This window comes from Lepidochelys kempii, chromosome 11, assembly GCF_965140265.1.
Source record: "Lepidochelys kempii isolate rLepKem1 chromosome 11, rLepKem1.hap2, whole genome shotgun sequence".
In the NCBI taxonomy this organism is placed as follows: Eukaryota; Metazoa; Chordata; order Testudines; family Cheloniidae; genus Lepidochelys; species Lepidochelys kempii.
Genome location: NC_133266.1, coordinates 64,830,467 through 64,845,497, shown reverse-complemented (window position 1 = coordinate 64,845,497; position 15,031 = coordinate 64,830,467). Strand labels below are relative to the sequence as shown.

At 43.0% G+C, this 15,031-nt stretch overlaps 2 protein-coding genes across 17 annotated transcripts in view; both read right to left on the bottom strand.

Moving 5' to 3' along the window:
* Positions 1-5,936, bottom strand: part of RPE (ribulose-5-phosphate-3-epimerase) — a 31,539-nt gene extending 25,603 nt beyond the window's left edge. Inside the window, exon 1 of one of the 4 annotated variants that reach the window (XM_073306708.1) lies at positions 5,773-5,936. In XM_073306708.1, coding sequence (XP_073162809.1) covers positions 5,773-5,894 — 122 coding nt within the window. In that variant the 5' untranslated portion in view covers positions 5,895-5,936. The remainder of the gene's footprint in view (positions 1-5,772) is intronic. The other 3 variants (XM_073306710.1, XM_073306709.1, XM_073306706.1) reach the window with 3 other exon arrangements.
* Positions 5,937-8,217: 2,281 nt separating this feature from the next.
* The window catches only part of UNC80 (unc-80 homolog, NALCN channel complex subunit), a 188,906-nt gene continuing 182,092 nt past the window's right edge, over positions 8,218-15,031 (bottom strand). For 12 of the 13 annotated variants that reach the window (XM_073306691.1, XM_073306686.1, XM_073306695.1 and 9 more), the window contains 2 exons: positions 13,335-13,546; positions 8,218-12,064 (listed from right to left, as the gene is read on the bottom strand). In XM_073306691.1, the coding sequence (XP_073162792.1) occupies positions 11,795-12,064; positions 13,335-13,546 (482 nt within the window). In that variant the 3' untranslated portion in view covers positions 8,218-11,794. Of the gene's footprint in view, positions 12,065-13,334; positions 13,547-15,031 lie in introns of those variants that run through there. The other variant, XR_012154377.1, reaches the window with a different exon arrangement.

Here is a 15,031-nt window from a genome sequence, read left to right as displayed (position 1 = left end):
GCTAGGGACTTCTCTATGGTCAATCTATTTTTCCTGGAAGGCATTCAGATACTATGGTGATGAGTGGCAGTATAATACCCCAAGATAAGATACAGCTCTCAACCTGGCTCCACACTGACTGAGCTTCCCATTTCAGTTCCTTTTTTCAGAAGCTGCTTCCACTTCTAAACACATTTCCTCTTCTTCCTCCTAACTCTAGTCAATAGGATATTTTAGCCTCATGAGGAAGGTTTGTTTTTTTTTAAATTGTACAGCATTAGAAGAGTTAATCTCTAATTTCCTTTAAATCTTATTTACACACTTTGACATTATAGTGCACTCCCGATTAACTCAGAGCATTCCACAAACGTTTGGCAACACTCAACACCCCTGCAAGGAAAAAATCACTATCCCCATTTTACTGGTGGGGAAACTGAGGCACAGAAAGGTGCTTACCCATAGTGACCCAGCCAGTTCTAATACAGGAGTCCTGACACCCACAATATATTGGGAGCAAGAGAAAGATGAAGGAAAGCACAGGTCTCCTCTGCTTAGTGGGGGAGGAGAGCTGATAGCGGACAACATCAAGAAGGCTGAGATGTTTAATGCCTGTTTTCCTTCTGTCTTCACTAAAAAGAAAAATTGTCACCAGATACTTCATACAATTAACCTTAAAAACAAGGAAGGAATGCAAGCCAAATAGGGAAATAACAGGTTAAAGAATATTTAGATAAGTTGGACATATTCAAGTTGGCAGGGCCTGATGAAATTCATTCTAGGGTACTTAAGGAACTAGTTGAAGCAATCTCAGAACCATTAATTATCTTTGAGAACTCATGGAAGATAAGGAAGGTCCAAAGAGGACTGGAGAACGGCAAACATAACACCTGTCTTTAAAAAGGGAACAAAGAGAACCTTGGGAATTAAAAAAACAATCATCCTAACGTCAATACCTGCAAAGACACTGGAAAAAATTATTAAACAATCAGTATGTAAGAACCTACAGTATAATAGGTAGGGCACTACCAAATTCACAGCTATGAAAAATGCATCATGGACCTTGAAATCTGGTCTCCTTCGTGACATCTGGCTAATGTAGGGGGATTGCAGTATTACCACTCTTATTTCTGTGCTGCCTTCAGAGTTGGATGGCCGGAGAGTAGCAGCTGCTGGGCAATCGCCCAGCTTCGAAGGTAGCACCCCTGCCAGCAGCAAGGCAGAAGTGAGGACGACATGTGGGGGAGGGGCTGTCACTTTTGTAGGGACAGGGCTGGCCTTACAGGTGAGTGCCATGGTCACCACACCCCACTCACACAGCCAGCCAGCCTAAGGCCCCTTTAACTCCAAGCACTGGGCTGGGGAGGGGCAAGGCTGAGTGTGCCCCACCCAGGGGCTCCTACCATGCACCAAGCTCTAGCAGCTAGTTCTGGCCAGGCTTGGTCTTCCTCTTCCTCAGCATGGGCTGCTCCTGGGGCCAGGTGAGACCCATCTCAGTGAACCTCTCCCACCTGCAAGGAGTTCTGCTGGCTGAGAGCTCTGAAGGCAGCAGCACCATCGCAGAAATACCGGTGCCAATATTGCAATCCCCCCCAACGCCCTTTTGGGTCAGGACCCTCCCCCCATTACAACCATGACATTTCAGATTTAAATATCTGAAATCTCAGATTTTAAAAATCCTATCACTGAAATTTACCAATATGGACTGTGAATTTGGTAAGGCCCTAATAATAGGGTTATAAGGAATAGCAAGCATGGATTTGTCCAGAACAACTCATGCCAAAGCAACTTAATTTCCTTCTTTGACAGGATTACTAGCTTAGTAGATATACAGTAAGCGAGATGCGACATGTCTTCATTTCAGTAAGTCTTTTGCCACAATTCTATATGACATTCTCATAATCAAATTAGGGAAATACAATCTGGACAAAACTATTATCTGGTGCAAATCTGATTGAAAGACCATACTCAAAGAGTAGTTATCAGTGGTTTGCTGTCAATCCAGTGAGGTCCCACACATCAGCCTTGGATCCAGTACTATTTAATATTTTAATAACTTGGATAATGGAGTGGAGAATATGCAGATGACACCAAGATGGGAGGGGTGCTAGCATCTTGGAGGACAGGATATGATTTCAAATCAACCTTGACAAATTAGAGAATTGATCTGAAATCAACAAGATGAAATTCAGTAAAAACAAATGCAAAGTAATACACTTAGGAAGGAAAAATCAAATGCACAGCTACGCAACAGGAATAACTGGGTAGATTGTAGCACTCCTGAAAAGGATTTGGGGGTTATAGTGGATCACAAATCGAATATGTCAATAATATGATGCACTTGCAAAAAAAAAAAGGCCAGTATCTTTCAGGGTGTATTGACAGGAGTCTCCTATGTAAGAGGTGGGAGGTAACTGTCCTGCTCTACTTGGCATAGGTGAGGCCTCAGCTGAAGTTCTTGTCCAGTCTGGGCACCACATTTTAGGAAAGATGTGGACAAAATTAACAGAGTCCAGAGGAGAGCAACAAACAAGATACAAGGTTTAGAAATCCTGACCTATGATGAAAGGTTGAAAAACTGGGCATGTTTATTCTTGAGAAAAGAAAAGCATGGGGGGGGGGGGAAGAGTTGATAACAGTCTTCAAATATAGCTGAATCACTTAGTAATAGTGACCATAATGTAATTAAATTTAACATCCGTGTGGCAGGAAAAACACCACAGCAACCCACCACAGTAGCATTTAATTTCAGAAAGTGGGACTACACAAAAATGAGGAAGTTATAAACAAATTAAAAGGTACAGTGTCAAAAGTGAAATCCCTGCAAGCTTCATAGAAACTTTTTAAAAGCCCCATAACAGAGGCTCAACTTAAAAATATATCCCAAATTTAAAAACAACAAAGTAAAAGAAGCAGAAGCAAAAAGGCATCCTAGTGAGGAAAACAGAAAGGAGTATAAACTCTGGCAAATAAAGTGTAAAAATGTAATTAGGAAGGCCAAAAAAGATTTTGAAGAACAGCTAGCTAAAGAGTCAAAAAGTAATAGCAAATGTTTTAAGTACATCAGAAGCAGGAAGTCTGCTAATGAACCGGTGGGCCACTGGATGATCGAGATGCTAAAAAAGCACTCAAGGGCAACAAGGCCATTGCAGAGTAAATAAATTCTTGGTATCAGTCTTCACGGCTGAGGATGTAAGGGAGATTCCCAAACCCGAACCATTCTTTTGAGGTGACAAATCTGAAGAACTGTTCCAGATTGAGGTGTCATTGGAGTAGGTTTTGGAACAAATTGATAAATTAAACTGTAATAAGCCACCAGGACCAGATGGTATTCACCCAAGAGTTCTGAAGGAACTCAAATGTGAAATTGCAGTACTACTAATTGTGGTATATAACCTATCATTTAAATTACCTTCTGTATCAAATGACTGGAGGATAGCTAATGTGACGCCAATTTTTTAAAAGGGTTCCAGAGGGGATCCGAGCAATTACAGGCCAGTAAGCCTGATTTCAGTACCAGACAAACTGGCTGAAATTATAGTAAAGAACAGAATTATCAGACACATAGATTAATATGATTTGTTGGGGAAGAGTCAATATGGGTTTTGTAAAAGGAAATCATGCCTCACCAATCTACTAGAAGTCTTTAAGGAGGTCAACAAGCATGTGGACAAGGGAAATCCAGTGGATATAGTGTCTTAAATTTTCAGAAAGCCTTGGACAAGGTCCCTCACCAGAGGTTCTTAAGCGAAGTAAGTCATGGGATAAGAGGGAAGGTCCTCTCATGGACTGGTAACTGGTTAAAAGATAGGAAACAAAGGGTAGAAATAAATGGTCAGTTTTCAGAATGGTGAGAGAAATAGTGGTCTACCCCAGTTTATACTGGGACCAGTACTATTCAACATACTCATAAATGATCTGGAAAAAGGGGGCAAAATGTGCAGATGATACAAAACTACTCAAGATAGTTAAGTCCAAAGTAGACTGCGAAGAGTTAGAATGTGACCTCACAAAACTGGGTGACGATGACAGATGAAATTCATTGTTGATAAATGCAAAGTAATGCACATTGGAAAACATAATCCCAACTATACATATAAAATGATGGGGTCTAAATTAGCTGTTACCACACAAGAATGAGATCTTGGAGTCATTGTGGATAGTTCTCCGAAAACATCCACTCAATGTGCAGCAGCAGTCAAAAAGCGAACAGAATGTTGGGAATCACTAGGAAAGGGATAGACAAGACAGAAATGATTATATTGCCTCTATATAAATCCCTGGTACGCCCACATCTTGAATACTGTCTGCAGATGTGGTCATCCCATCTCAAAAAAGAGATAGTGGAATTGGAAAAGGTTCAGAAAAGGGCAACAAAAATGATTAGGGATATGGAACGGCTGCCGTATGAGGAGAGATTAGTCAGACTGGGACTTTTCATCTTGGAAAAGAAAGAACTAAAGGGGCATATGACAGAGGTCTATAAAATCATGACTAGTGTGGAGAAAGTAAATAAGGAAGTGTTATTTACTCTTCATAACACAAGAACAAGGGGGCACCCAAATGAAATTAATAGGCAGCAGGTTTAAAACAAACAAAAGGAAGTATTTTTTTCACACAATGCACAGGCAATGTGTGGAACTCTTTGCCAGAGGATGTTGTGAAGGCCAGTCTATAACAGGCTTCACAAACAATTTGATAAATTCATGAAGGATAGGTCCATCAATGGCTATTAGCCAAGATGGGCAGGGATGGCATGTCTAACCTCTGTTCGCTAGGAATGGGCGCCGGGATGGATCACTTGATGATTACTGTTTCTGTTCATTCCTTCTGCGGCACCTGGCATTGGCTACTGTCTGAAGACAGGACACTTTGGTCTGACCCAGTACGGCCGTTTTTATGTTAAGAGGAGTTTTAAAAAGAACAGTGATGACTTGTCCTTCACAACCGCTGGAGTAGTACAAGTAGTAACGGACTTAATCTGCATTAAGAGGGATTTAGGTTGATATTAGGAAAAACTTTATAAGGGTAGCTAAACCCTGGACTAGGCTTCCAAGGGAGGTTGTGGAATCCCCATCACTGGAAATTAAGAACAGGTTAGCTAACGACCTGTCAGGGATGGTCTCAGTTTACTGGATCCTGCCTCAGCACAGAGGCTGGCCTTGATGACTTCTTGAGGTCCTTCCAGCCCTACATTTCTATGAAAAACACACACACTTCCTGTTCGTTAACCATTAGGAAAAGGGTGCATCCTAAACACCGCTGACCGGACAGGGCGCTGCACCAGAACAGCTCCTGATCCCGCGACTGGTTCCAGGCGGCCGGACCCTCTCGCCTAGGGGCGGCCGCACTGGGTGTGTCTACACGGCACTTCGGCGCCCGCGGCCGGCCCATGCCAGCTGCCTCGGGCGGAGGCGGGGGCTGTTTAATTGCGAGGCCGAGTTTGGGGCTCCGGCGGCAGCTGCCCCTCTGGGACCCTCGCACCCTCCCAGGGCCTTACGGCCGGCGCCCAAACGTCGACACCACGACCGACCGGCCCCCGCCCGCTCAGCGGGCGCGGGCTTCCCGCGGCGGGGCGGCACAGGGCGCCCAGCCCCGCCGCAACGAGGCGCTGAGCAATCCCCCGGCGGGCGGGCAGGGCGGGGCGGGGCGGCGAACGCCCCACGGAGCCTCCCCTCAGCAGCGAGCCCGCCACGCGCGCAGAGCGGCAGCCGCCCCGGCCCGGGCACCCGGGGGGGGGGGAGGGGCGCGGGCTCGAGCCGGCCCCGAGGCGGCAGCGCGCGCGGCGGCAGTTACCCGTCCATCACGTCCAGGTGCAGGTAGTCCGCCCCGGAGTCCAGCATGCGGCCGCACTCGGCGCCCAGCGCCGCCAGGTCGCTGTTGAGGATGGACGGGCCGATCCGGCAACCCGACGCCATGGCCGCCCCGCCCCCGAGAACTGAGCGGGGCGCAGGCGCCGCAGCCTGAGGGGCGCCACAACCCGCTCCCCGAGGATCCTGGGACATGTAGTTCTTCTGCCGCCCGCGGCTTGCCGAATGGCAGGGACTACTCGCCCCACAATGCAACACGGCGCCTGGGGAAAGGGTGGCGCCGGCGCGCTTCCTCAGCCTTTGCGTCCCTCCCGGCGCCAGGGGGCGGGGCAGAAGGGGAGACCCCGCCCCCTGAGGGGCGGTGCAAAGGCCGTGATGGGCGGGAGGGGGGAGAGGCGAGCCCCGCCCACAGCGCACAGCTGGCCCAGGCTGGCGTCCCCGAGCTGGGCTGCCCTGCTCTGGTCACTGCCTCTGCAGCCCCTGGCAGCAGGCGGGACCCTGTCCTTGCTGGACCCTTGGTCTGGCCCAGCGTGGCCGTGTTGCTGTTCCTTCTTCATGAGGTTTGCACCTGCAGCTCGCCTGCCCGCGGCCCACACCAAGTCACCCTGCTGCCTGGCTGGAGGTTGGGTACTGGCTTCCACCGCATAATGTGGCCATCGAGAGTCACCAAATTCCGGCAATACCGTCATCAACTAAACTCACCGTTTCCTGAGTTCCGGGGCGCTGTGCCGAGCCAGCCGCCTTCACCCAGCTTTGTATCTCATGTAGGCCAAAGCAGAGGTTTATACCTACCGTAATGATGGGTTATCATCAGCTTAGGCGGAGAGAGTCAAATATTTAGGAAAAATACAAGAAAGGGGGAGTATTTGCTTGACTTCCAAAGTAACCCATTAAGAAGTGTATATATGAGTGCAAAAAATGATGGACAGGCCTCCAAACATGGCAAATACACCATAGTGGTTGTTAGCTGTGGGGCATTTGGAGGGAATTGCAGGAAGAAAAGTTTATCAGAGAACGTCAGCTCCAGCAAAGACAAAGTTTGGAAAGACAGAGGCCCCCTCTGGAAGAAGTAGCCATGGTAATGCCCTAACAAAAATCTCACACCACATTAAATATTTGTGATATATTTTATTATTTGTGCATATTCAAACATTAAACTCTTATAATCTCTTTCATAAACATAATTCACACATCTCTGTTATTTGTATTTTATCCCTGGTCTTTGGTCACTTGGTACACATCACAGACTTTGCTATTAGGTATTTTTGGGAAGTACAGTAGATGGTTTTCTCATTTTAGATCTAAGATTTTGGGTCTGTAATCCTTCAAATTATTTTTAAAGGGCTTTCATTTTTCTAATGAGGATTTTTGTTCTCCAGTTGCATTGATTCTGAAAATGAATTACACAGTTGTAATGCAGGGAAATTATATATTTTGACATGTTTTTATCCAGTTCAATGTAAAGAATTTGCCTTAAAGCCCTCAAATCTCACTTGCTTCAAATAAACTCTATTCTCTGTTTGGCACAGCACGATTGCCTTCCTTTTAGTGCAAGACTTAACTACTTCCCATACAACAGAAAATGCAAATGAGAAGGTAATATCCTACTTAACTGCCCTGAGATAATATTTTAATCACATATCCACTTCGTTGTGAAGGTTGGTCTATTGTAATTGGTTTTTTCTCCGATATTTTCTTTCCCTCTAAACATTTCTTTGGTAATGGGTAAGTCAAAAAACACTTTGTTAAAGCTTAAGATTTGTTCAAATTTCAAAGAGAATGCCCTTATTTGGAGATTGGGAGGGAACTACACCATTTATAAAAACTTATACTTGGCTTTAGGGTTTCAACTCAACAAGATTCGGAGTAGCAGCCGTGTTAGCCTGTATTTGCAAAAAGAAAAGGAGTACTTGTGGCACCTTAGAGACTAACCAATTTATTTGAGCATAAGCTTTGGTGAGCTACAGCTCACTTCATCAGATGCATAAAAGTGGAAAATGCAGTGAGGATGTTTTTATACACACAGATCATGAAAAAATGGGTGTTTATCACTTCAAAAGGTTTTCTCTCCCCCCACCCCACTCTCCTGCTGGTAATAGCTTATCTAAAGTGATCACTCTCCTTACAATGTGTATGATAATCAAGCTGGGCCATTTCCAGCACAAATCCAGGGAGAGAAAACTTGGATTTGTGCTGGAAATGGCCCAGCTTGATTATCATACACATTGTAAGGAGAGTGATCACTTTAGATAAGCTATTACCAGCAGGAGAGTGGGGTGGGGGGAGAGAAAACCTTTTGAAGTGATAAACACCCATTTTTTCATGATCTGTGTGTATAAAAACATCCTCACTGCATTTTCCACTTTTATGCATCCGATGAAGTGAGCTGTAGCTCACCAAAGCTTATGCTCAAATAAATTGGTTAGTCTCTAAGGTGCCACAAGTATTCCTTTTCTTTTTGCGAACTCAACAAGAGTTTCTAGTTTTGATGTTTTTTGAACTTCCAAACAAATGATAAGATCAGTTTCAAACCTACATTATATTTTCCTTCTGGAACACAGTTTTCCTTCCTTCAAAAATCGAGGCAATAGTATTTCAAATACATCCTGTGACATTCTTATGCACATACATGTACATATAAATACACCTAGACATTCAGCACAGTTAAGGTCACATTAAGAGGACACAAATGCACACAACAACAAGTGGATCACACCGAAAGTTCCCAGTACAATAATCCCCCCCTTTCTAAAAGGCGGGGCTGGGGAATGTATGGCAAGTTTTAGCGAGGCACATATTAAAAGATGACAGATAAACATATTAAATTATAACAAACTTTGTTGGCAACAGAGCAAAGTAATCTCATAAAGCAGGATACAGTGCCTTTTAAAAAGGGAGACTTGTCTAATGTTGTACAATAGGATTAAACAGAGCCTTGTCTTTTAATTACTATTTGTTGAACATGATCAGTGTGAACAGACTTTTCTATCTTTAATCCTTTTGACAACTGCAAATTAGTTTAAAACTTTGAGGCAACACAACAGAACCAAACACTGACAGACATTTGTAAGGGCCAGACATCTGACATGCACTTAAGGCCTCTAACACTAATTAAGCAGCATAATTTTCCTTCACAGCATAAATATACCAGTCACTTTATAGAGATACTGGAAAAATGCACAAACTCTGCTAAATTACATGTTTATGCACCTTATTAGTACAATATTAAGTGCAACCTATATGAAAGTAAAATTTACAAGTACACAGACTGATCAGCCTGTCTTAACTACCTAATGAAATTATAGCCCTCTCCTGGGCCACCTGAATAATGTAATCTTCATTTATACACTGCACTTGATTGGTTGGAGGGTGGACTTCAAAAAGGCATTTTTAGTCCTTGCTAAGATGGATTCAGCTTGTAACAGTGGGCAACCTTAATGGAAACATTTATCACCAATACGGAATTTAATGTAGTAAATCACAGTTATTTTTCTATAATTAGATTAGAATATCATGGCAGGCATCTATCTCACATTAATGTAAATGCCTCCTTTCAAAGTATATTATCAGTGAAAAAGTGACTACAAAATTCATCATGGGGTTTCATGTTTATTGTCTCTCAGTCATTTCTATATCAAATTTACTTTGTTTATGAGTAAAATAGTTTCCCCTCCAACTGCCAGTTAACCCAAACTGGGATCTGAAAGTGAAGCAGTGTTCCTTCTGATTTGTATGTCATCGTTAATAATAGCAATTCCTCATGCGGGAGGTAATTAATAATTCTTTTGATGATGCCAGCACTAGGAAAGAGTCCAGTGCAGTCTCCTACAGATGGGTGGTACAGGCTCTGTAGTTCTGAGAGACGTAAGAAGTAGTCAGATATATTTAAGTCAGCGATATAAGCAACTATTATTCAGAATACCCATGATCTGTGCTGAGCAAGCTGCCATTTTTACATAGACGCTTTTTTTTTTTTTTTTTTTTTTTACCACAAACCACTTTAAGATTGCCCACTATAGAGCAAGGGCTTAATCCTACAAGGTGACTAGCACTTCCTATGAGTTGCAAAGTGCCTTTAACTCTCAATGAACACAACAGTAGTAGAGGGTGCTCAACACCTCTGGACTGGGGCCTAGATAGACAAACTTGAGAAAAGAATACATTTTATTGTTGCTAGGGTGTGTGTGAATAATATATAGGACCCAATTCTGTGCTCTGATGTACACACAGGGCTCCTATTGACTCATATGTATAGTAGAGCCTACATGATGGTGAGGTATAAAGGTTTGATTGGTTGAAATTACCAAAGCCACCAGTCAGTTCTGGAGTTGATCCTAAATTAATGCCAATAAAACTTCTGTAATACTGCACCAGGCCAGCATATAGGCTGTGTATGACAGTGTTTCACAGAAAAATGATTTTAGAAAAAAATAGCTATTTAAAAATATATAGTGGTGGTGTTGGGTGGTGGTGTTTGCTTAGTGGGGGTTTTGTTTTGTTTTTGGTCATATCATTTTAACTCTAAAATTATGTTGTTTTAATACCATGAGTCCAGATTGAAAGGTCAAGAAGATGGTAAGTAATACATTTGAGAAAGCTCTAAAAGTGATCAAAAATAACTTTTCTATGCATAATAATGCCACAATTATAAGGTCTAATATCTCATTCTACCAAGGTGACGAACTGAAAATGTATTATGTGAACACACAAACAGACACGTAAATATGGGCATTGCTTGCAACTTCACAGTATGCCTCACAGCTATTCTGCAGCTTTCCCATATGTCAGTGACTAAAGTCCGGTTTCAATTTAATCCCATGATTCTGAAGCACAGATCATAGCTCACCCACGACTTCAGTCAATTCCCAAAAGGGACACGATATACATATAAATATTATGCATTTATATCTACACATGCAGAGTCATAATTAGTGCATATTCATATAACACACATAGAATGGCACCTTTTTAAATACAATCTCAGTGTGCAGAAAATATATTCTTTCATCAGGTCTATTCTCTGCAATATCCATTCCTAGTTTATAGGAATGTGAAAATATGGATTATATATGTTTACTTAAAATATACATTTCCAAGTGCACACAGAGTAGATATTTGCATCAATTAAGTTGTTGCCCTGTACTAGAAAGTCCACACATTCTAGCTGTGTTTTTTTTACATAAATTGCTAATATATTTAAGCAGAACAGATAGTACCATTTATGTCATCTACAGACCACTCACCCCCTGCCCATTTATCTTTGAGCACAGCATGTGCATTCTTTCCTGTAGTATGTAGTATATTTAGTTTTATACAGAATCACTATTTTTCTAGCACTAAGGTACTATCTTACAGAGTGCAATGAAACCAGCAGACAAAAGTAAACACTGCTAAAGCCTGCAGTGCTAAAAAATATCTTTCTAATCATTCAATGGTATGTGCCATTGCTATGAGGATTAGAAAACACAGTCACAGTCCTGTTTATTTAAAACAATCTTTAGTTCAATATCCCTGGTCAGCATTTTGACTGTCAATATTCAGTCATGCGAGTCTTTGATTCAGATACTATATAACCCTTCTGAAATTACAAAAATAAACTTTTGGGGGGCAGTGTTAAAGTGGCTAACCTCAAAAAGGTTGGGGTTTTTTCAGTCTACTATATTAAACTAATGCATGTTACTGGAGAAGCTGCAGACTGCAGTAGATTTCTGGCAGATCAAGATTTTGGGAAACAGAGATGTGGCCGCAGAATTTTTTAGAATTCTCTTCTGGTCTTTGCAGTCTGCCCTGAACCAAATTAGATTTGCCAAAAAGGCTTAGCTTATTTTTTAAAACATATTTGCCAATCTGTAGCAAATAGGTTGTTAGATATTTTCCCTTGTTGGATATAAAGTGCTCTTTTTGATTAGTTCATCAATAGTTATCAAAAAACTCTATGGAGAAGGTACAGTTTCTCTACCAAGACTCTACATTCTCTCTCCTCCCATGCTAATGCAGTTCCCTGACATTTAAACATGGGACTCATCTAAGTCAACATCAGTCTCACCAAGCTCAACATGCGTGAAGCTGAAGTGGCTGGTAAGGAGGGGATTCTCCATCCCATTGTCCTCGCTGATGTGAAGGACAGTGTCTCCATGTTGCAGTAAGCTGGTTGTCTCAAGGCCTGCAAAGTCCTCTGTATCAGAGAGCTGTGTGGGTGGGGTGCTATGTACTTGTGCTGGCCGGGGCTCCAAATCCTCCTCTGTTTCTTTTTCCTTCTCAGTGGGAAGCGCCTCACTCTGAAATCAAGGAGAGCTTATGGTCAGGCTCCACTCATGGGAAGAGAAGGGGGTGGGGGACAGAATATAAACCAGCGTGTGCAAAATATATTCAGATCTGTAAACTAATAAAGGCTAATCCATAACTGCCCCTTGGTTTATTTGAAATGTTTAAAAGGGTATAAAACCCTAAAATGTTATGCAAAAACAGTTAATTTTTTTCTGGCTGGTGAATTTGTAGTGGAAACTACAAAGATGACATTGCTTAAAAGGACACCGCAATTTGAAATTATTTTTTTCCCCTCATAACTTTTCCAAAATGTTTTTTTCTGTCTCTTCTGCACATAGCCAAGGATGTATCCCCCTGGGGAACCAGATAAAGAGACATCAGAAAAGAAACCTTTGTCTCATTGGGCTGGCTCTAAATTCTGGGTTACAATTTGTAATTTACTTACACAGCATCCTCCACCCATTAGTGATGTCTAACACCTGCTTTTTCCAGCAGTCAGTGCACGACAAATAGCTTCTTTCTAAAGGTATCCTACTGCAATCAGATATATGATTTACTCTAGCTAGCGTGAGTACCACTAGCAGTGAAGCTGCAGTGGCATGGCTCTCAGCCTGCACTATACAACCCTGTCCTGGACCCTGGGTACTTACGCGGGTGGCTAGACCGTGCTCAAGCCCATGTGCCGCAGCTCCACTGCTACGGGCACTCATGCTAGTTAGATTAACATTAGCTCAGGTATGTCTACACGTGCTGCAATCACACACCCTGTCGACATACTCAAAGTCTGGCACCTTTGCTACTGCAGTAATGTGGTTTTGGTAGGAATCCTTCCATACTGATGCATTAGTCTACCCTACCCCAACCCCCATTCCTCAGAGACCAATGTAGCTGAGGAGAGAGTTGAATTAAAACTTTCCTGGTATAGAAGGATGTGAGAGAAAAGATCTGTACAGACAGGAGGAGGAAGACATAGGATCAGTCAAGCTAAGGACATGTCATGATGAAGTGCCAACGGAAGTGGAAGGAAAGAGAATCAACACAAAGATCTGGGAGCTGGCAATTTAAACAAGAAGTGGCATGGGTAACCACCTCACTGTAAAGAAAACAGACTCTGCAGTCTTCACACACCAACCCCTTCTCTTTACGGCCACAAGTGAGATCATTAGCCATTTTCACTATTTTTTCAGCAGCTTAAATCACTAAGTAGAGAGGTACTGCATATGCATATACCCACTAGAGATTGAGCAGCTAACCTACTTTCTGACTTGTCAGACGGGTTACCTGGCTGGTGGTTTGGCTATGGAGATCAGCAACAACAATGGCAGGTGAGGTGGTCAGCACAAGTTTATTCACAGCTTCTGGCTTGCTGACTTCTGCAGGGCTGCTCCTGCTGCAGCTAGGTTGCAGGGCTGGGATGGGTGTAGCATCTGTTGTTGAAGATGTTGTTGCCTCTGGCTGAGTTTCAGTGAAAGTCACTGATCGCTTTTGATCCACTGGGGGACCAGGATGTGGGGAAGGATAAATACAAAATTACTCCAATGTAGAAAAAAATATCAGAATATAACAAATGCTTTTATGTTTATACGGTGTCTTTCATCCCAGATTTCAGAGTAACAGCCGTGTTAGTCTGTATTCACAAAAAGAAAAGGAGTACTTGTGGCACCTTAGAGACTAACCAATTTATCTGAGCATAAGCTTTCGTGAGCTACAGCTCACTTCATCGGATGCATATCCGATGAAGTGAGCTGTAGCTCACGAAAGCTTATGCTCAGATAAATTGGTTAGTCTCTAAGGTGCCACAAGTACTCCTTTTCTTTTTTCATCCCAGAGTGATTTACATATATTCATAACTGCCATGTGAGTTAGCTATTATGATCCTCATTTAGATGAGGAAACTGAGGCACAGATGGTTAAGTGACTTGCCAAAGGCTGGATAGGAAGTCTGTAGTAGAGCTGAGAATACAATCGAGAGCTTTTGACTCCTATTTCTGAACCTTACCTAGAAGGCCACCAAGCGGGAGTAAAGAGCAAGCAAAACATAGTTACCTACACTGAAATGTACCCATTAAAGTTAATATCCTTGCCCTTGTTTTTAATTATGGCTAAAGATTTAGGTTGTAGCACATCTCCTGCAGCACTGTTCCTCTTAGGACCATCTTGATTCACTAATGCAAGGAAAAGTCCTGCCTGCTAGATCACTAACCAATGTGCTCTGCACAGGCTTCCCTTGAAAACCACTTGGACGCTTCAGGAGGTGCAGAATTCATCAACTGCCTACCCTATTGAGCAATGTTAGCCACAAAAAGAACATAGCACCAGTGTTCCAAAGACTAAATTGGCTCCCCTATTTGCTTCTATGTTCAGCCTTTAAAGCCCTGTATAGTTTAGGTCCTCGCTATTTGAGAAACTTTCTCTCCTCCCATGTTCCACCAGGACACCTGGTGTTGGCAGAGGCACTCTCACTAGCAATCTCTAGAGTTGCACATCTGAGTGCTATTGACAGGGCATTCGCAGTGGAGGACACCTGACTCTTAAATCCTCTATCTATGGGTGAGAAGATAATTCAATGTCTATGTCCATTCAGATGTCGGTCTTTGGAGAAACTACCAATTTTGTGGAAGTGTTTTTTTCTGATGTGATGTCTGCCCTCCAGAAACTAGACTGAAACCACTAAAATTCACATCACATGGACTACTGAAGAGCAGCTGGATGATAATTGCCAATTCCTACCTGCCAGGGCTAGACATGAACTGATAAAAGACTATACATCTCATTACCAATCCCCCGAAATGATCCAGAACTTCTCTTCAGAACAGTCTACAGCAAGGGTGGACAAACTTTTTGGCCCGAGGGCCCGATCTGGGTATGGAAATTGTATGGCCAGCCATGAATGCTCACAAAATTGGGGGTTGGGGTGCGGGTGGGGGTGGGGGGGTGAGGGCTCTGGGGTGGGGCTGGGGATGAGGGGTTGGGGAGCA